We start from the raw sequence: 23,036 nt of genomic DNA on the forward strand, positions 1-23,036 counted from the left end.
TTGCATTGATCACTCTAACAGTGATTGGTTAGGGGAGAATTTAGTTAGAATAATAAGAGTTCTTCCAACCCCAAGGGGATTTCTCAGTTGGAAGGACCAACACTAGAGATGTAAACGGATATTCGAAAATCGTATTTGATCTGCGTTCATATCCGTTTAGGAGAATCCGAATCTGTTCAAAACTAATCAAACAAGAATATGATAATCCCCTTATCTGAAATATATCTGTGTCTGTCTATCCTTTTAAGTTACCTTATTGGATTTTCTCATCTAATTTTTATAATTTTATAAGTTAAAATAATGTGATTCTTTTTCTATATTTTCTATTAGTTTATATATATATTGTTTATGCAATGTGATACATGGAATCATATATCTATGTGAGAAAATCCAAGACTAAGAAGAGTAGAAGAAAGGGTAGTTGTTGAACTCTTAAGTCTCAACCCTAACCCTCATCATAAAAATGGTAAAAATATCAACGGATAGTTGAAAATTCGTATTTGCGTTCATATCCATTTAGGAGAATCCGTATTCAAAAAATACTATCCAAATCTATCTGAAAATCGATAGAAAATTATCCGAATCCGTCCGAATATAAATGGATACAAATATGATAATGCCACTATCCAACCGAATTCGATCCGTTTACATTTTTCTAACCAACACCTCAAAAATAAGTGATTATGAGTTCAACTCTCATTGGGCCTAACTATCCACAAAAAAGCAACGAAAAAAAAAAAAAAGATAAAAAGGAGTTCATCCACTTAAGCCGAAATATAGAAGATTAGAAGATGTGAAATTTGGTGGACACAATCTAGTGACAAGTCAACAACTGTTCCTCCCACTGACAATGTTGACTATTTGTCAAAGCTGGGACCCAACGATATTTGTTCAGTTTCTCAGCCTTAATTTTGATTAAGCATCTTTAATGGTCTAGTACATCAGAACCATCATTATATGCTACCAAACAAAGATAGTAAAGTTGCCAGTGGGGTGATATAGTAATGGGAATATACCCTATTTTAGAATAACGAACGGTAGAACCTGTTGGCAATTTGATTTGGAACAGATGGTAAATTGAACTTCGAAATGACAATTTTACCCTTCATCTTTTTTGTCTTGTTTAAAAGAGGGGAAGAGCCATTTCCCAGTTGGAAACCCACATTTTTTTATCAAATGGCTAATCTCCCTGCAAAAATCTCTCTCTCTGCTCTCCTTATTCTTCTGGTTTTCTCCTTATCTTTCCTGGTTCAGATCCAAGGAAGTCAACAGAGAGAGTTTGATTACTTCGCTTTAGCTCTCCAATGGCCTGGAACTTTTTGTCAGAGAACTCGCCATTGCTGCTCCTCCAATGGATGTTGTAGGGGGTAATTTCTTGTCCCTCGGAAGTTTTGTGGGAGCTCGTTTTGATTTTAGTTGTTCGTTCTACTCCTTTGTTTATTTATTTATTTTTCTTTCTAATATGCTGTTTTTAAGCTAATGAAAATTCACTTAGAATTTTGCTAAGGTTTATTGGTTTTGTTGTCGTTTGGCAGGTTTAGTTTCTCTTCCAGATATTATTAGGATCCAGTGATTTGGTTTCATTACCTTTTTGTTCATTTTTTTCAAAGATTTCAGACTTTGAGTGCTTTTCTCTCCCCCTATCTGAATATAGATGTTGATAGTTTTCTAGCACTGTTGATTGAATTGATGAATTTCACCCTCACTCCTCTCCTGTTTTTCCTTATCTTTTTTTTTTTTTTAATTTCAATTTTCTCCTTTTGTTCTTCGTATTATTGTTGATTTCTTGGTGGTGAGGGTTGCTGAATATTAAGATAAGTGCATGCGCAATGTTGGGGATTTGATATTTTAATGATGAAGCCGTTTGATTTCTGTTTTGATCCCCGCTGATCAGAACTAATTTTTCTACTTGAGTCTAATTGCAGGAGCTTATTTAAAGCTAGATATTTGGTAGCTTCTTTGCTCTGTTATAACTTCAGTTAATTTTTTTTCTTCTTCTTAGTATCAGTTATTCTATTCATACAATGCAATAACTGTTTGCATGTCCATTTTTTGACAGTTTGTCTCTTTTACTGCAAAGTTTTGTGTCATTGATTAATTGAAGTTTTCCATCTTAAATTTCCCCCTGACTCCTGGCATAAGGAAAACATTCATTATGTGTTCAGTTAATTCTGTTCTACATGTCCTACATTAGAAATTTATAGAACAATTTAATGTAGCAGTAGAGCCTGAAAAGGTCTAATCCCAGGCAGGATCACAAATATAGGCCCAAACAGCAGTGAAGTAAGAGAAGTAATGAAAACTCACAAACCAGCAGCAATGAGGAACTGCTATTGTAGTCGAGTAGGGCCCTGGATGAGGGAAAGAAACCCAAAACCTGATGGAACTCTGATCAGCCAAATAATTGAATCGATCTTGTTTGTCAATGCTCTGAAACCCTATTTTGGTGAATTCAATATGGCTGGATAATCTTCTGAATTCCAGCAACCGGTGTAGATCTTCAGTTGCTGCAATAGTAGATGATTAATGGAGAAGAATAACCAGCAGTAATGCAGCAACTTGTTGTCGACTCAATTCACATAATAAAGGATGGAAGCGGGATTGATTAGAATGATGGAAGGGGAAATAAGAAAGTGGGTCTCTCACCCTAGCTCTTACAGCCAATCCTCTCACATGACAATCACTTGCCAAAGCAAAGCAACTCTAATTTTATTAATTAAATCTGCTCTGTTCCTAAAAGCTGATTAAATATTTATAGCCCAATGACAGACAAAATAAACAAAATAGAAACTAGACTCTAACTAGGATTCCCAACAAAATAGAAACTAGAGTAACTAGGATTCCCAATTAGGAGTACAACTCTAACATAACTAGAAAAAATAAATAAATAATAAAAATAAAACCAAACATCGGCCCATGTGAACAGTTACTCTGGTACAGTTCACACGTGAATAGTAACTCATGAACAGTATTTTTTCCTGAGTTGCATCATGCTTCAATCTAAATATGGATGCTTCTCCACCAGTCCACCTAAGAAACTAGGATCAAGTGATTTGGAGTGGGTTCATTATGAATTCCATGCTTCAAAATAATTTAGGACTAGTAGTTTTGATTTTCCATCTGAATTATCTAATTTTTGAGAAGATCATATGTAAAACTCCCCCAAACTCCCAATCCTCCCCCCCCCTCAAAGAAGAAAAGAATACTGTATAATATTTCTACTTATCTGTCTCCTATTTTAATGGCAACTCTATCTTTCAATTCCATAAATTTTTTAATAACCAACCGTGGTCTCCTCTATCTTCTGACTGATTTTTTGTTTTGAACATTACGTTTCACTTTTAGCACAATTATCTCATATAGGGGAAATGTACTGTTATGAATAAAATTGGGGTTTCAATAGAAATCCAAAATTTAAGTACCCATAATTTTTTGGGGGTTAAATGTTTCTTGGATGGCCGGTCATAGAATCCGCCTAAATATCTTTCCCATGGCATCCCTATTGGAACTCAAATTTTGTGGACATGTTTTTCATGTCATCTTCTATTTGTCCAATAAGTTTTAGTGCAACTTCCCAGATGGATATATAAAGCTAGAAAATTGGTTTAGAATCCAATTTTTACAATTGTTTTGGCAACTTCAATACAGCCCTTAAAAATACAAAGTTAAAAGTCTTAATGTTGTAGGTTAACATAGGAGATGGGACTGAAGCTAGAGACATGGCTAATCCAGGGTGTGTCCCATCAAATGGTTTGTTTGACTAGCATGGTTTTAAGGATTGGGTAATGCAATCTACAAGTCTAGATTATGGATCTCTGATGCAAGCAAGCCTAACGATCAAATCTGTGATCAGACCTGAGATAAAAGAAGCAACTGCATTGTTCAGAGAAGAAATTAGATTGATGGAAGGGGAGGGAAAAGAGATGAGATTGATCTGCTTGAGAAGAAGAAGAGAACAGAAGAGAAGAATTCAGTTATGGGATACCACCAATCCCATATCAACTACTCAACAACACCAAAACTCTTAAAATAATTCATATTCTGTACTCGAATCATCTTCAATTGATGGGGGGGGGGGGGGTTGTATTACATATATAAAGACCTTCTAAAATTTCTAAATTGACTCATAAAAGGACTCCAAATCACTCTTAACACACTCGATGAAGTAAATAAACTCAAAACAGAATTTTATCTTACTATTAAGTATCCTTATCTAACCCAAACACTTAATTACTAATCCCGTGTACTAACTTTATCCCTACTTTATGGGCTTATAAATTAGGCCTATTACAAAAAAAAAAAGAAAAAAAAAAAAAAGAAAAAGAAAAATACCCAACCTATAATGTAATTACCCAATGGGATATTTATCCCATTGGACTGCCACCAGCACCTTATGGGCCTCCCAGGCATGCACATAAGCCTCCATACGGGATTAATGTCTAATGCAACTGCATCATTGAGATTGGAACAACTGGATCTCCCTATATAGATTGGGATTGGTGGTTGCTGATCCAGTCGATAATAGTTGATGCCTATGGAAATTGGTCAAAGATCTGGTCAGATGGGCCAATCTTGATGGTGTTTGGAGGGCACCGATCCTGTCTTCGATACCATTCTTTAAATCTTTTTTAATTAGGGAACCATCCAAGTGGTTCAAAAGGGTGGACCATCAAGGAAAACCTTCCTTGAGAAGGCAGTGTAAATAAAATTTATTCCCTTTCTTTTTGGCCGGGAAGATGGATTCCTTCAACAACAGTTGTCGCCAGTCACCAGTCACCAGCCTCCACACCTATAACTCTCCCCTCCCATTTTAAATTTAAGAACATGCATGTAATAATTTTTTTTATAAAATAAAAGATAAACTGCCACTTTTCATCTCCCCATGGGAAGCCCTTCTCTGTGTTAGCAAACATGCAATTTACAAGTAAAAATAATTAAATGGTAACAATAGTTAAACTATAAAAATGATGCCTGTTAATTGATTTCTTCTAGAACTTTGGAGGTTTCAGTTTGGTGCAAAAACACTCCATTTCTACTCCAAAGTATGGTTTGCTCACTTCAGTCTGCTTCTTTGGTGCAATCCCGGGTTTTAATAGCCTTAAATTGGAATCTCTATGGGCCCATAGATAACAAATAGCTCAGTTTTTGAAGAACAGTGGCAATCTCATAAATAAATAGTGTTAGAACATCAGGATCCTATAATCAGACCAGAATAATAAGAGAATGAAGAAGAGAAAGAAGAGAAGAAGAGAGGAGAAGAAGCACACAAGGTCCGAAGGTGGGAGAGAACCTGCGGCTAGAACAGAATGTTCTGCCCAGGTCTGTCCCTCTCTATTTATAATTAACCATAGTAAAAGGATAGGACAATACTGCCCCTATAACCAACCGACATTACATAGAACTCAAGAAAAGAAAGAGGAAAAGACTGAACTGCCCCTAGCCCCTGATACTAATACTTCAACACTCCCCCTTAGGCTGGAGCATATATATCACCCATGCTCAACTTGTTACAAGAAGAACGAAAACTAGGAGCAAAAAGTGACTTGGTAAACACACCAGCAAGCTGGTTAAGCGAGGAAACAAATGGTGACTCGATCAACTTCTTCAACACGGCACTATGAACGAAGTGACAGTCCACTTCAATATGTTTGGTCCTCTCATGAAAGACCAGATAACTAGCAATGTAGATGGCTGCCTGGTTGTCACAATACATCTTCATAGGAGTTGGGACCGGAAAACCCATCTCAAGAAGTAACGATTGAATCCATATTAACTTAGTAGTAGTATGCGCCATAGCTCTATACTCTGCTTTAGCACTAGACCTGGCAACCATGGTCTGTTTCTTGCTTCGCCACGTAATCAGGTTCCCACCAACAAAAGTACAATACCCTGTGGTGGACCAACGATCACTGGCTGAACCTGCCCAATCTACATTAGAGTACGCAACTAATTCCATGTCTATTGGGATGGTAAATAAGCCCCTTCCCAGGAGCACCCTTTAAATATCGAAGTATATGAATAGCTGCATCCCAATGAGACTTGTAAGGAGATTACATGAATTGATTGAGAACCCCAACAACAAATGATATGTCTGGCCTAGTGATAGTCAAGTATATTAACTTCCCAATCAAGCTTCTGTAGGAATGGACCTCTTTGAGAGGTTCACCATCATCAATCCCAAATTTTTGATTAGGATCCATAAGAATATCCACTGGTTCGGCAGCAAGCATACCAATATCAGTCAAGAGGTCTAAAACATACTTTCTTTGAGATAGGCTGATCCCCTTTTTTACTTTTAATGACATCAATCCTAAGAAAGTAATGAAGCTGGCCCAAGTCTTTGGTCTGAAAATGCTGCTGTAAATTATTCTGTACCTCCTTAATGCTGCTCTCATCGTTTCCTAAGACAATGATGTCATCTACCTAGAATACAAGAACAACCAATTTCTCTCCTTGGCGACGAACAAATACTGAATGGTCAGAAAAACACTGAGAAAAACCATAGCCAGTCACAATAGCACTGAATTTCTCGAACTGCGCCCAAGGGGACTGTTTCAGCCCATAAATAGCCTTGTGCAACCTACACACACGTCCACCATTTTCCCCCTGAGCAACATACCCTGGAGGTTGCTCCATATAGACCTCTTCGAGTAAGTCACCGTAGAGGAAGGCATTGTTAATGTCCACCTGAAATAAAGGCCAATCAAAGTTTACAACCATATAAATAATAAGGCGAACGGAATTCAATTGTGCCACAGGAGAGAAAGTCTCAAAGTTGTCAACACCATACACCCTCCTACACTTCACTAGCTCTTTGCCAGGAGGTAACTCCATCAACTCCCATGTATGACGAGTCAATAAGGTATCCATTTTCACATCCATGGCTTTCTTCCAAGCAGAAATAGCAAGGGCTTAGTGTGGGTGCGAGGAATGGTATAAGTAGACAGAGAGTGAGCAAAACTATGGTAACAAGAAGGAAGATGGGAGAGTGACACAAACTTATCAATGGGGTATGCAACTAAAGATTTTTGGGCGCATGACCGTTTGCCTTTACGAGCGGCAATTGGCGAGTCATCTGGTAAGTCAGGAAGAGCAAGTAAGTGAGGATCTGCACCAGAGGTTAAGGACGGTTCAGTTTGAGAGGGGATGGACTAGTGGTATCTGTACAGAGCTGCCCAATATGCCTCTTGCGCCGATACACCTACAGAGGAGGGGTAGATAGAGGAACAACCACTGGAATGGGAGGAGGGTCAGACACAGTCAAGGGATCGCCTGACAAGGTGGACTGATCTGAGAAGTAAGAGGTATCTTCAAAGAAGGTGACATCAACACTAACAAATTGTCTCCGAGTAAGGGGGTCATAACACTGGTACCCCTTTTGGGTACGAGAGTAACTCAGAAAAACACACTTAGTTAACCTAGGGTCTAACTTATCACCCGATTGATGGAGATTATAAACAAAGCACTCATATCCGAAAACCCGAGGTGGTAATTTAAAAATCGGTAAGTTAGGAAATAACACAAAAAAGGGAGACTTATTGACAAACACAGAAGAAGGCATTCAGTTAATTAAGTAACAAGCAATAAGAATTGCATCACACAATAAATGTTTAGGCACTTGCATATGAAGCATCATAGCACGGGCAACCTCAAGCAAGTGTCTATTTTTCCGTTCCACTACCTCATTCTGTTGAGGAGTATAGGAACAACTGGTTTGATGAATCATTCCATTATCAACACAAAAAGAGGAAATTTCATTTTGAACAAATTCCAAAGCATTATCAGAATGAAAAACTTGAATGGAAGCTTTAAACTGGTTTTTTATTTCATTGCAAAAATTCTGAAATACATGTAAAAATTTAGAACGATCCTTTAAAAGATATAACCAAGTAAGCCGAGAATGGTCATCTACAAATGTGACAAAATACCGAAAACCATGTCTATTACTTGCATGGCAAGGACCCCATACATCTGAATGAACCAAAGAAAATAGAGACGGACTACAAGGCACAATACAAGATATATAAGAAGCACGATGATGCTTTCCCAACTCGCAACCCTCACACTTTAACCTATCTAAAGACTTAAACTGCGGAAATAAAAATTTTCGCCTAGACAAGGACAAATGTCCTAACCGACAATGCCATTGGAATGGCGACTCTCCGCTAACAGTAGTGGCAACAGAAGAAGCACATGGGCCAACATCGTGGAGATAATATAGTCCATCTTTCTCACGCCCTCTACCAACCATCTTCTTTGTGTGGAGATCCTGAAAACGACAGTGAGAAGGAAAAAATGTTATTGAGCAATTCAGATTTTTAGTGAGTTGACTAATTTAAAGAAGACTCAGGGGAAATTGAGGTACATGTAATATGGAAGAAAGGGAAAGGTTGGAGTTAATGCAAATAGTACCATGCCCAATAATTGGTGTAGAAGATCCATTGGCAAGGATAATGGGTGGAGTATGAGAGTTAGATGAAATAGAATTAAAAATAGATGACTTACCAGTGATGTGAGCAGAAGCCCCTGAATCAATAATCCAGGGCGTGGAAATGGTGGAAAGAAAAGCAAGTGTATCTGCATGAGCCATTGTGGCAGCAGAAGTAGATGCCTTAATAGTGGAAGTGGATGACTCAAGACTCTTGATGCGGCGCATCAGCTGATGAACCTCATCACGAAGAGCGGTGGAGGATTCAGCCATGGCTGAACTTGATTTAGTATCATTGGATGCAACCATGTCTGTACCTTCTTTAGGAGCTGCATGATTGGCCAAGTGTTAGGCCCATTCTGGTTTCCCATACTTGGACCAGCATGTATCAACAGTGTGATTGGATTTCCCAAAATAAGAACACTTCCTGGAAGCTTTGTCAATATGCTGCCCACTAGAGCAATGACCACCAGTACCACTTTCTTCTCCCTGAACCACGACCCCTACTAGTATTGAATGCTGAGAGTGGTATCATTGAGAGTGGGTGCATCTTGGGGGTGGTATCTGGTTTGGAACTAGGAAAGATAATACGCTGCAACCTAGAGTAAGTATCATTGAGAGTGGGAACCGAATCACCAGCAAGTAAGTGACCCTTCACAACCTTCAGATTAGGATTCAATCCAGCCAAAAATTTGGAGACAAAAAATTCATTTCGTTGGGCCTTCAATTTTTCAATATCGGCTGAAAAACATTCAGTTCTTCAACAATCCCCTTAAAAGTACTGTAGTACTCCTGAAGAGATTTATCGGACTGTTGGAATTGGAATAGCTTCTCATAAAGATCATAAATACGGGTCATACTCTTCTCTTGAGAATATGTCTCCTTCAAGTCATCCCACACTCCCTTAGCAGTTGTGTGAAACATGACATTGGCAGCAATATGGGTTCCTTGTTATTCCATAACCAGATCAGAATGATTGCATTCTCTTTCACCCAGGTACTGTAGTCCTTAGAATTTGGAGCCGGAGGAGTAGAAGTAATATAGCTAAGTTTATCCTTAGCCATAATGTAGACATAGACAACTTGGGCCCACAGTAGATAATTGGAACTCCCCTTGAGCTTGATAGACGTAATCTGAATATTGACATTATCTGTGAAAGTCTTGTGTCAGCCATAATGAGAGAAAAATTTTCAAAAAGAAACCAGTAAGGGGCAGTAACAACTGATTCAGGAAATTCTTCCAACACCTGAAAGGCAGCAGTTATTGATTCTTGAAACAGGGCAATAGCAGTCAATTCTGGAAGAGACAACCAAGGAGCAGCTAACACAACTAACTCCAATATGTAGAGGTAAAAGGGAGCAGCTACTAACTCCAGTAAGTAGAAGAGTTTGAATCTTCAACACCAAGATGAAACAAACCAGCAGAATAGAAGACACAATCGAACCAGCCAAGAGGAGATCAATGTCAGGGTTTTGAGAAGAATACCCCCAACTTCAAATACGCAGTATAGGCATTAAATCTGAGGTGCAATCAATTGCAAATACCAACTAGGAACCATAACATCACAATCTTCAATAAGCACAACTCCAAAAACAGTCATACAGAGGAGATTGGCATTGTCAGGGTTTTGCCTTGGAATCGATTTTTGCAGACCTTGGCTGTAGGAGATGTATTCTTCAAATCAACAACCATCAGTAGTGTAGGCAGAACTAAAACACTCCATTAATAGGGAAATGAGTGGTTTTAACTCATAGTAACCATAGCAACATGGTACTAAATCTCGTTTCGTTTCGGTGTTTCTGTTTGACCGAAATTTCCGAGATTGACAAAATTTTGTCGAAATATGGTATTTTTCTATGGGTGTAAAATGCCAAAAATGACCGAGATTTCCGAAATTTTTGAAACGAGATTACCGAAATTACTGAGATTTCTGAAATTTCTGAAACGAGATGACCGAAATTTCCGAAATTTCCTAAATATTCGAAATATTGCACGTGACACTTTTAGTGACTTTTTCAATATCTTGCGACATATCGTGAGTCCACGATATTTCGTCGATATCTCACGAGATATCATCGAAATATGGTATTTTTCCATTTCGGATTGGTATCGTATCTCGGACAGCTCGAGATATACGAAATTTGGCGAAATATCGTTGAAATTTTGTGAGATTTTGAACCTTGCATAGCAATAGGTGGTTGCACACGACAAGGGAAGATCGTGAAAGAGAGATCAGCAGGGCAATTGTGGAAGAGACTCTAATCTGATTATAGGTGCTCTGATATCCTGTTAGAACATCAAGATCCTATAATCAGACCAGAATAATAAGAGAATGAAGAAGAGAAAGAAAAGAAGAAGAGACGAGAAGAAGCACACAAGGTTCAAAGGTGGGAGAGAACCTGCGGCTTGAACAGAATGTTCTGCCGCAGGTCTGTCCTTCTCTATTTATAATTGACCATAGTAAAAGGATAGGACAATACTGCCCCTACAACCAACTGACATTACATAGAACTCAAGAACCGATAGAAAAGAAAGTGCAAAAGACTAAACTGCCCCTAGCCCCTGACACTAATACTTCAACAAATGGAAATTTAGAACTCTATTCAGGAAGACTAACAAAACAGGGACAAAATGGTTATTAAATTCAAAAGCAAGGAATATGTTGGAAGCCTAAATAGGGGTGGAGAGGGAATGGAACTAAAATCAAAACAAGGAGCTTTCTTGTAAATAACAGGGATTAGGGTCTTTAATATCGAAAGAAGAAGTGGTCTGCTTCTTTATCCTTTCAACTTCAGGATGGATTTTAGAACCAGCGGTAAACCTGGTTCATTTTCGAATTGAAGGGCTCATCCATGTGGGCTTCAATCAATGTAAAACTTAGATCTAGGTTGATAACTTCCAACCCTTTGAACTCCAAGCTACCAACCCTCAAATCAATGTGTAGGGAGAGTGTTTAACCTCTGAAACTAGACCTAGTGGTAGCTTTGAAGAACCCTGGTTTGCAGCTTTTGATTCTCACAGACCGTGTAATACTTTGTTACCAAATCTCATGTAGGATGATTAGGATCGCCCTTGGGATGGATACCAATGCACCAAATTTCAGGGGGAAAATATTGGACATGAAGGAGATCGACCCAATACTGTGGGGATGTCGTTCCCGCCCAGAAACAGAGTATGAAGTTTGGTTAAGTATTGTAACAGAGATTTCACAGATATGATTAATAACAGAGAAAGAGGAGAATGATGGGATCAAACCTGTGCAAGGAGAAGAACAGGGTTGGATAAAGTAGGGAGAATGAGAGAAAGCTCTCAGCCAAAGCTTGTGCCACAACAACACACAATGTCGTAAAACTATTCCATTCTTCAATTTTGTCTAATAATTTTGATGGTTATATCTTTATAAAGAAGCAAAAATAAGCAAACCTAATCGTGCTACTGCATCAGCTCTCCTTTCATCAAAAGAACTCAACTCCATCGAGTTAGGTTGTGAACCCAAGATGCCCCTGTAGTTATTTCGATGATGTGGTGGCACGTATCACTGGAAAGACGATCAGACCATAACTACATGAATAGGGAGGATAAGCAAGCGTGTAGCAGTAGGAGGAGAGAACTGTCATCATCGAGGTATAGTTGTCAACGTGTAAGGCAACATTAGAAACATTCGCCCTCCTTGTTTTACCTAGATGGTATTTTGTGCACCATCCTAGCGAATACTTAGCTTTCGTTGCCAAGGTCTCCCTAAGAGATTGCCACAATTTGCTAAGGGGCTGATTGGGCAAGATAGCTGGTAGTGAAGTGGCCCAAACTGTAGGTCAACTTGTACGACTGCACCGACCTCTTCTCTAGCATTAGGTCTAAAATCTCTCACATATATCATCTTGTAAAGTTGCTTCTGTGGGAGGTTAAGTGCTCGAATTAAATCTGTGGAAATGAGATTGGCTTCCGTTTCCGTGTTGACAACTGTATTAACTATTGTAGAATCTTCACCATGCAATAGAATTGGAGAGGGGAGCATTCTCTACTAGTCCATTGGCGAAGGAGGTAAGACTAGCAGAGTTAGCTTAAACCTCGTCATCATGACTATCGTCGAGGTCATCACCTGGATCAGGAGGACGATGCTCAGGAATATCCAGATCATTCTTGATCATATTTGCCAATAACTGCTCAACCATGGATGGGACTTGTTGGGACAGTTGTTGCTGAAGTGACTTTTCTTGCCACAATTGTGACACACAATGCTCTTCAACCATTCGTTACCCCTGTAGACATCTGATTTTTTTTGTTAACGTTATGCGGCTCAAATTTTCTATCTTTAGTCTCTAGTGTAGGCCTGTAAGCCAAAGAACGCTAGATCATTTCCTTCAAGTGCCTGTACTTTTGTTCAATGGTCTTGGCGTATGCAGTTGCCACGTCAATTGATCGAAAATCCATTGGTAAGATCTAACTGGATCTCTATGCTTAGCAACTGCTACATCTCAAAGCCCGCTGTTGGTTCGTCTCTTGGAGTCTACATCTAGTGGAGGACTAGTGAAACTCCGTGGTGTATATATCCACATTTTTATTATCCTGGTGGAAGTTGATCTTCTTGTGGAAAAGCACTTTCCCATAATTGGGAGGAATGAATTTATTGTTCAATATATGTTTCATAGCCTCACAATTAGTGATGGGTCCAAGTCGCATGATGAACATTAACTGTAGCACGTATCCCACCAAGAGTGCTTTGAGTTTTTTCCATGAACATGTCATACTTTGCTTATAGTTCACGGCGCCTAGGCGACCCAAGGCATTGGAGAGGGGCCTAGATACAACGCGACCTAGGCGCCCCCGACTAGGCGACCAAGGCACCTGGACGCCTAGGCAACGCTTTGACAGCTATGAGTTTACTTCACTTCTCTGCTGTTTTTGGGTAATTCCTTGTAAAACTTGTAGAGCTTAGGGTTGGTGATGCGAGAGGGTCCTGTCATTGTTGAGAATTGCAAGAAATTTGGCTTTGAAACTGTTGAGAGAGTTTAGAATTAGAGAATAATGCTTAAATGGTCTAAGGTAGACCCTAAGCCATATATTTATAATATGAGATTGAAAAAACATGGGCAGAATTGTTCCTAACATAGCCGACATGGCTGTACATGAAATAAAGACAGGAAAAAGACCAGAATACCCCCACGGTATTCTGGTGTACATAATTCAACAGATACCAAGGCACTATCCCAGGTTCTAAAAACCTTAAATTGGAATCACTATGGGCCCATAGATAATAAATAACTAAAATTTTGAATACCAGTGGCAATCTTGTGAATAAATGGAAATTCAGAATCCTATAAAGGAAAAGAAAGAGCAACAAAACAGGGACAAAATGGGCATTAAATTTTAAAGCAAGGGATGTGTTTGGAAGTATGAATAGGGGTGGAGAGAGAATAGAATACAATCTCAAAACAAGGGGCTTTCTTGTAAACAACAGGGATTAGCGTCTTTAATGTCGAAAGAAGTGGTCTTCTTCTTGAACCTCACAACTTCACAATGGATTTCAAAACCAGCAGTTGGTGCAGTTGCCTTGGTTTGGCTGGACAGGAATGACCCTCTTTGGAGACCTAAGCTGAGATGGAACCAATCCAACCCAGTTTTCTGGTCTAAAGGGGGCTTGTAGACTATATACGAGTGATCCTTTATTTTATTTTTTCTTATTTTGGTAGAATACATAAGATATTATATTGCCTATCCAATTTGAGTTTTTTCTAATTCGTAGTAGAATAGGTTTCTATATTGAGATTTTTCTTCTTATTTATTTGTAATACGATGGACAATTGAGATTAGATTGAGTTGTTAAGTGTTTCGGTGGGCCCAAAGCAATCTGAACTGGGTTTTGAGCCTCCGGATTGCACCAGCGGTAAACCTGGTTCAGTTTCGAATGGAAGAGCTCATCCTTATGGGCTTCAATAACGTAAAAATCTAGATCTAGGTTGATAATTTCAACCCTTTGAACCCCAAGTATCCAACCCTCAAATCAGCAAATGTAGAGAGTTTTTAACCTCTAAATTATAAAATTAGACCTAGTGGTTGCTTTGAAGTACCCTGGTTTGCAGTTTTCAATTCTCACCGACCATGTATTACTCTGCTACCAAGTCTCTCCTATAGGATCGCCCTTGAGATGGGTAGTATGGCACCAAATTGCAGGTGGAAGGACTGGACATGAAGGAGATTAACACAATATTGTGGGGATGACGTTAACGCCCAGAAACAGAGTATGAAGCTTAGGTAAGTAAATGATTTCAACAGAGATTTCAAAGATATGATTAATAACAGAGAAAGAGTAGAATGATGGGATCAAACTTGTGCAAGGAGAAGAACAGGGTTGGATCAAGTAGGGAGAATGAGAGAAAGGAGAGAGAAAGCACTCAGCCAAAGCTTGCGCCGCTGTAAAACTATTCCATTCTTCAGATCTGTCTAATACGTTTGATGGTTACATCTTATAAAGAAGCAAAACTCTTATAAAGTAGAAACTGACTCCAATAAGGAAACATGATTCAAATATCTTATTCTCTTACGCATATTTATCTTCCCTAAATATAAATTCAAATAGAATGGAGATTACAAAAATAACCCTAAATAAGCAAACCCAATCTTGCATCTGCATCAGCTTTTGTATGTATTAGATTCTGACTTGTCTAATGTAATTCCGGATCTGAGCTCTTTTTCTTGATTCACATCCTTTCCATTGAGGCATTATGTCTGTTGTTCTCTATTTCGACTTTCTTACCTACTTTTATGTATACTTTCTTACTTATCAGTAATTTGTTTCCTCATATGATTTCTGTATCTCTGGATAGTCTTAGAAACAAAACTTACTGAAAATTACTCTGTTTTTTACCAGGTCTAATTCTCCAACTGAGTTTACTATCCGTAAGTATATTATCATGATTACTCTATCTCAAATATAGTGAAGAGAGAGAAGAGAGAAAGGATGATATAGATCTATGTAATGAATTTTCTGCTTTTGTAATGAATTGGAGTGTCTTTCATTTAATCTGCTTCTATCATTTTGGATTGCACCTTTATGGGAGGAAGCTTCTCTCAGGAACTCTTTTACTTGCTTTTGGTTCAAATTCATAAATATCCCTTGTATCACAGATGGATTATGGCCTGATTACAATGATGGAACCTGGCCAGAATGTTGCAGCCGATCTAGTTTTAATATGAAAGAGGTGCTGTTTTACGCTTTTATGCTTACACTTTTTCTTTGTTTTTATTTCCCACTTATTGTGCTGCTGGATGATTGAGTTGGTCAGGCCTTTAACATTTAGAAGTGAACTGATATATGGAAGTAGAGCAAGATCAACACACATAGGCAGTGCCTATCATTTTGATCATAGAAGTATAAACTGTCTGTATAGGTTGTGAGAGACCCTTCCTCTGAACCTGAATATTCTGCACTTGTCTACATATTGTATGCCTACATTATGAGGTGCCTAGGAATAACAGCAATTGGTAGTGAGATGAGAAATAGTTGACTCAGATGGTTTTTCGATGACATGACTGCTGTTGAAGGTGTCATGAGGAGTGTGTTGATGCTGTTTCAATGCCTTAATATAAAAAAATGGAAGGAAAAAGAAAAAAAATAGAAATTGGGCAAATTAGATCGAAATAATTTGAAGGAGTTTGTAAATAATGGATACAACATGATGTTGATAAATCTAGAGTGGGGGAATAGGTTAATTCTAGCGGAATATGTTTCTTTTCGATTCTTACAATTAAAAATAAAATTATGATTCCTTGAGATTGTAATATGAATATTTGCAATGAAAATAAAAACAACCACAAATAGAGAGATTTTATAGTGATTCGATTCTTCGAATCTGCATCCACTCCTCTCAACCTTGAGAGAATTCTACTAGAGCTTCCCTTTCAGTACAATAGGTGGGGAAACAATCACCTTTACAATCTTGTGTAAGGACAAGAGAATCCTATCTCTTTTAAGGATAAGAGGATCCTTGCACAACCTAAGTATAGTCTAGGTTTAATGCAACGCCTTACTCATCTAGAGTTTCACCAAACTCAAAAGTAAGAAAAATAAAAACAGATACAAGAAGGTTTAGAATTACCTAAGTAAGAAGTGTGACACTTCTTGCGAGTGAAGATGAACTGTATGCAATGAGTAATGTTCACTCTAATATGATTCTCTTTTTACCAATAGACTTTAAATGATGATGCAATGCTTGGAGAATCTCAGACTTCAATAGTTGAGTCAATGTTAGTGATAGAGACTTCTCTTCAAGGAGCATAGGGAATTGAGCTTCCAATTGATTTTTTCTCACTTTCATAAATTATTCTTTTGGATTTTAGTGATAGTCAAAAGGTATGGCACATATGGTATTTAATTATTTATAGGCATTAATTAATGCTCAAATAGACATGTGTCAACTAGCTCTAACAGATATTTTTTTATTCTAACGGTCGACTGTTGGATATGACTGTTGGGCAAAAATAGATCCGTTGAATCATAAGGGTGTCCTGTCGGCATGGTACAAAATTTTGAGATATATCAGCGATATATCATGAAATTTCGGTAATTTCGGTAGGGCCGAGACGAGATGTGAAGGCGAAACCAAAAAAGACAAAATTTTGATGATATTTCGTAACATTTCGGCGATATACCAAAATATCGCTGAAATGTTACAAAAGACCTCACGTGACTCATTAAACCATGGTTATAAATACCATATTTCGCTGGCTAACAGTCGAAATATCGACCGAGAGTTGGGCAGAAGCTGTTTTTGGCCAGCTACACTCGTTTCTTCTCCGAAACTATACCGTGGTCCACATATGTCCTTCAAACAGAGAGCAATGGACGTCGACTCCAGCTGGCCATGAGTGGGGTTGAGCCAGGAAGGCACAACAACTATTATTAACACTTGTGAGTTTTGACTTGTGAGTCTTGTCTCTTGTAAGTTGTAAGTTGTGATTTCACTGATTTGTGAACTTGTGAGTTGTGAGTTGTAACTTTGTGTATTGCCTATTAAAGTATTGACTATTGAGCTATTGAGTATTGACTATTGAGTCATTGACTATTATGGAGTTTATGAGAATATGATTTATGAATTATGTCTTATGAGTTTTAATTAGTTTGTTTAAATTTCTTTTATGTGTTTAACTGCCTAATCAATGTGTATTTAACTATTTATATACATTAGGGTCAGCAACCGTATACTGTCAATCAAGGGTGCAAGCCTAAAACACCACTTTGAGTTCATTTTTTTGCAATATGAAGGTTTAAATGTGTTTATTTAGCTTAAATAAAGGTATCCATGAAGTATCAGGCCTAGATATGGCCAAAAACCCACCGAGATGGACTTCCGAAATATTGCAGAAAAAATGCAATATTTCGGCGAAATTTCGCCATATTTCAGATATCTCGGTAGGCCCGAGATATCGATATATCGCGAAATTTAATACCTTGCCTGTCGGTTGACCGTTGGAACTACCGGTGAGCTGTGGGAGACTAGACCAGGCTGGCGGATCGTATCGGCAAACCTTCTGTTTGTATCGGTAAAAAATGCTTGTGGTGTCCGGTTGACCACCAAGCAGTTTGGTCAATTTTGAATGTCTATCTCTGAAATATTTATTCTAGATGATTCCAACCTATATATAAGTCCATGAGGGGTACTTTTTTTTTTTGGGTGAATAAAAAAATTCATTACCGAAGAGAGAATGATATAGCAGCTCCCTTAGGGAGCGAGAAGAAAGAAAAGAAAAAGCAACTCCTCAAATAGGGGAGGGCTGGAGAGAAATGGAGGACAGACCCCAGGAGACAATAATAAGCCTGTTCCTTGGGGTGTCATTACAAAAAGAGGGAGGGGCCGAAAATAAACGAGCTTTGATTTCAAAAGAAATGGAATCTCAAATCTGCTGATGAGTTTGAGATTTGGAGGTCCATTTCCTAAGGTTACGCTCCATCCAGATGTGATTGATGGCGACACAAAAAGCTAACTTTCCAACCGTGTCGCAGCTAGAAGAACTAGCAAAAGTCATATCAATCTAAAGCTACTCTCTGCTGAAGGGCAGAATTCATCCACTTCCAGGCCAGCATTTTGTTAAGACCCCCTCCCAAATAGCCAAGGAGAAGGGGCACGCAAAGAAAAGGTGCTCAGTGTCTTCCACATTGTTCCAGCAAATGTAGCAAGAAGAAGCAACAATTTGGTGATGGCGGAGGAAGGACTGAGTTGGAAGACAATTGGAGAGTGCTCGCCAGGTTGTGAAGCAGTGACGGGGGATGCGATGCTTGAACCAAAGAAGTTTTCTCCAAGGAGCAGGAGAACTTTTGATGCGAATATGATCCCAGGCAGCTTTTGCAGAGAAGGAACCCTTCTTGGAAGGCGACCACATGACACAATCACCTCTCCCTAGATTGATGGTTGGGAGAGTGGACCAAATGTTGGAGAGGGCCTGATGAGAAGAAGGCGGCGGATCCCAACCAGAGGGGTCAAGGATATCAACAACCTGAGAATTTTTGGGGATGCCTAAACTGTAGATAACTCTAGGGCTAACAAGATAGAGAAGGATGCCCATAGGGTGCCAATAATCCAGCTAGAGGGAAGTAGTGGAACCATCACCAATGCGAGTGCAGATAGCTCCTTGGACAAGGGAGCGAGTAGCTAATATCTTCCGCCAGACCCAAGAAGCATCAGAAGACGGGGTAACAGTCTAAATAGAGTCTTGCTGAAGGTTCCTTGAGTAGATCCAGTCGACCCAAATACTTCTCTTTTTAGATACAATCTTCCAGATCAACTTGATGATGCCAGCCAAGTTTACCTCTTTGATTCTTCAAATACCCAAGCCACCCTCTTTTTTTGGAAGGCAGACCGAAGCCCAGCTGATCGAATGGAGGAATCTAGAGGAGTCCATGCCTTTCCAGAGGAAGGAGGCCATAAGGGATTCCAAGGCCTTGATAGTAGAATGAGGCAATCCATAAATACCCGACCAGTAGATGTAAGAGGATTCCAACACTGATTTGATAAGAACTAATCGACCCGCATAAGATAGAAGCTTTCCTTTCCAAAGTTGAAGTCTTTTCCTGATAGGATCCAACATAGGAGTGCAATGGTGCGCTGAGAGCCTAGCAGGAATCAGCGGGAGCCCCAAATATTTGATAGGGAACTGGCCAATGGGAAAGCCCACTTTTTCCATAAGGGCTGCTCTGTCTAAGTCAGGAACCCCAGCAAGGAAAAGAAGGGATTTAGAAGAATTGATACACAGACCCAAGATCAATTTGAAGCGCTGCAGACAAGACATAATGGTTTCAAAGGAACTGATGGAGGCTTTGGAGAAGATCATGAGGTTGTCTGCAAAAGCTAAGTGGGAGAGCTTGAGAGCTTTGCACTTGGGAATGGGAGATATAAGATTCTGGTTCGTGCATATTTGAATGTCTCTTGATAGAACTTCTAGAGCCAAAGTGAAGATGTGAGGGGAGAGGGGGCACCCTTGTCTGATTCCTTTTGAAGTTGAGAAGTAACCTACCAGGCTGTCATTAACTAGAACCGAGAGCCTTGTAGTGGAGATGCAAACATGGATCCAGTGAATAAAAGCAGGAGGGAAGCCCATCTTATTGATCACATTGATAATGAAGTCCCATCTTAGAGAGTCAAAAGCCTTGTGAATATCTATCTTCATGAGAGCTGCAGGGCAGTGACTAGATCTTTCAAAACCTCTAACAATCTGATTACAATGGAGGATATTGTCCGAAATACATCTGCCTGGAATGAAAGCCGACTGGTTTTCGTTGACAAGCAAATTCACAACACCTTTGAGAATGATGGCATGGATTTTGGCAATAAACTTGTATATCAGATTGGAAAGGGCAATGGGCCTGAAATCCGACATCACTGAGGCCCCTTTCTTTTTGGGGATAAGGCAAAGAAAAGTGTGGTTTACCCCTTTGATCTGACATGGATTGTAGAAGAAGCTCTGAACAGCTTTGATAAGGTCAGTCTTTATAACATCCCAAGCCACTAAGAAAAACCCCATGCTGAAACCATCTGGGCCAGGAGCCCTATTCACTTTGAGAGAACAAATAGCAGCCTCTATTTCAGATGCATCAGGAATAGCCTGAAGAGAAGGGAGGAGCTCATCAGGGATGAATTTGTTAAGCAGGTTGTTAGGGAAAGGGCCAGGATCATCCAAAGGACCAATGAAAATATCCTTGAAGTGATTCACAGCCATATTTTTAATATCTTTAACTCTAGTAATAGGCTAATAGCCGAACCATCAGGAGCCCTTAGCATGAGAATAGAATTTGCATTTGTCCTGGCTTTCAAGGACCGATGAAAATAAGCTGAATTTGAGTCACCTAAATCCTGCCATTTGATCAGAGAGGAGGGAGGAGAGCTCTAGGGAAACCTCCTTTTCTTCTTCAGCCAAGGAAACATTGAGGATATCATATTGTAACTGCACCTGAGTAGTAGAGAGCTTATCTTTGCAAATCAAGACCTGCTGGGAGTTATTACCAAAAGAATTCAAGTTCCAACTTTTGAGGGCATCCTTGACATTGCGAAGCTTCCTGGCAAAAGCAACAAGAAGGGAGGATAAGGCATTTACAGGTTTGTTCCAAGCTTCTTGAACTGTGGGCAAAAAAGTGGAGTGAGATGTCCACATGTCAAAGAACTTGAACGGCTTTGGACCAAAGGAAATGCAAGGTTGGATGGTAAGAGTGATAGGGGAGTGATCCGAGATTCCTGGAGTATCAAAAGTGGCAAGAGATGAAGGGAGGGAAGACAGCCAATCTTCATTCACCAGAATTCTGTCCAACTTACAAGTTATACGAGCAGAGCCAGATCTTTTGTTATTCCAAGTGTAAGGAGGACCAGTCCATCTTAAATTTACCCCAATGTCTTCAATGCAGTCATTGAAAGAATTAATAGCATCCATGTCTAGATGAACTCCACCCTGCTTCTCATGACTGAATCTAATAACATTAAAATCTCCCCCAAGCCCCCAAGGGGAAATTCCATTCTGAGTTGCAATGGAATGTAAATCAGTCCAAAAAGCGAGTCTTTGAGTGGGACAATTTGAGGCGTAGATAACAGTGAAATGAAAAAAAGATTGGCCAAGGATATCATGAAATTTAAGGTGCAGGAATTGAGAGGAAGAGGAGATGAGAGCGATAACATACTTTGAAGGATCCCATAAAACCCAAATTCTGCCGTTTGGGTGGTGAGAATAGTTGGTGAGAGAGGACCATAGTTCAAAATCTCGCGAAATTTCGGCGATATTTCGCCAAATTTCGTATATCTCGAGCTGTCCGAGATACGATACCAATCCGAAATGGAAAAATACCATATTTCGACGATATCTTGTGAGATATCGACGAAATATCGTGGACTCACGATATATCGCGAGATATTGAAAAAGCCAAGTGCAATATTTCGAATATTTCGATCATCTCGTTTCGGAAATTTAGGAAATCTCGGTAATTTCGGTAATCTCGTTTCGAAAATTTCGGAAATCTCGGTCATTTTGGCATTTTACACCCACAGGAAAATACCATATTTCGATGAAATTTCGTGGAAATTTCGGTATCTCGGAAATTTCGGTCAGACCGAAACACCGAAACGAAATGAGATTTAGTACCATGGAGAGGACCAACTAGGGGCAATGGAGGCCAAGATACTTGAAGAGTTGGACTCCTTGATATGAGTTTCAATTAAACAACAGAAGCTAGCATGAGAAAGCTTAATTTTGTTACGAACTGCAGCTTGCTTTGCCAAGGAATTTAATCCCCTAGTATTCCAGAAGAGGCCTTGATTCATTTGGATAGCGGGGGAAAGGGCACCACAGGCTCACAAAGCCTAGAAAGGACGGACAAGGGCTAAGAGGAGCTTCGTTGCCGCCGACGGTAAGAGCTAACAGGGGAAGGAATGGCCAAGGGGATAGGGAGGTTTGGGTTCACAGGATCCGAAGGGGAGATGGAATGAACCAGGGTTGGGTGGTTCGAAGAAGAGCAGTTTGGATTTTGGTGGTTCAAAGAAATATGTGAGGAGGAGACCGAGAACCTGGATGGGGAAAAGAGGGTCAGGGCAAGCAAGGTTCGAGAACTCGGTCTCGGTGGCATCTCGGCTAGGCGAGAACCAGTCGAGCGAGATCTCGCCGAGATCTCGGCGAGTTGGTGCAATTTTTTTTTGGACTCGGACCCCAACTCGGTGGGTTGTACACATATTTTGGGTCGAAACTTGGTATCCAGCCTATTTTAGGCCATTTAAACACAATGGCATGCCGATTTGCCGAAAAACAAGTCCAAATATGAGTTTCACTTTGGACCATAGGTTGGTAAGCGAAGTCGTACTAAAAGTCTAAAACAACATAATCTATATATAATTTAGTAAAACATAGCAAATTAGCAATCAAAACATTCTAATTAGCACACATCAATCAAAACATTCAAATAAAATGTACATTACATCAATGTTCACTTAATTTGTTACATAAAATGAGATTGAACAAGAAATTCATCCCTATATCGATCCACATATAATTCCCATGTCATGGAATTGCTATAGTGTTGCAAATAGTGTGACAACTTCCATATAAGTCTTCGATCAACATATACCAATCTCCTATCTTA

At 39.3% G+C, this 23,036-nt stretch overlaps 1 protein-coding gene across 4 annotated transcripts in view; it reads left to right on the forward strand.

The window, feature by feature from the left end:
* Window positions 1–1,137: 1,137 nt before the first annotated feature.
* The window catches only part of LOC122656541 (ribonuclease 2), a 90,965-nt gene continuing 69,066 nt past the window's right edge, over window positions 1,138–23,036 (forward strand). For 3 of the 4 annotated variants that reach the window (XM_043851101.1, XM_043851103.1, XM_043851104.1), the window contains exons 1-3: window positions 1,138–1,367; window positions 15,297–15,325; window positions 15,554–15,627. In XM_043851101.1, the coding sequence (XP_043707036.1) occupies window positions 1,177–1,367; window positions 15,297–15,325; window positions 15,554–15,627 (294 nt within the window). In that variant the 5' untranslated portion in view covers window positions 1,138–1,176. Of the gene's footprint in view, window positions 1,368–15,293; window positions 15,326–15,553; window positions 15,628–23,036 lie in introns of all 4 variants that reach the window. The other variant, XM_043851102.1, reaches the window with a different exon arrangement.

This window comes from Telopea speciosissima, chromosome 3, assembly GCF_018873765.1.
Source record: "Telopea speciosissima isolate NSW1024214 ecotype Mountain lineage chromosome 3, Tspe_v1, whole genome shotgun sequence".
Taxonomy (NCBI): Eukaryota; Viridiplantae; Streptophyta; class Magnoliopsida; order Proteales; family Proteaceae; genus Telopea; species Telopea speciosissima.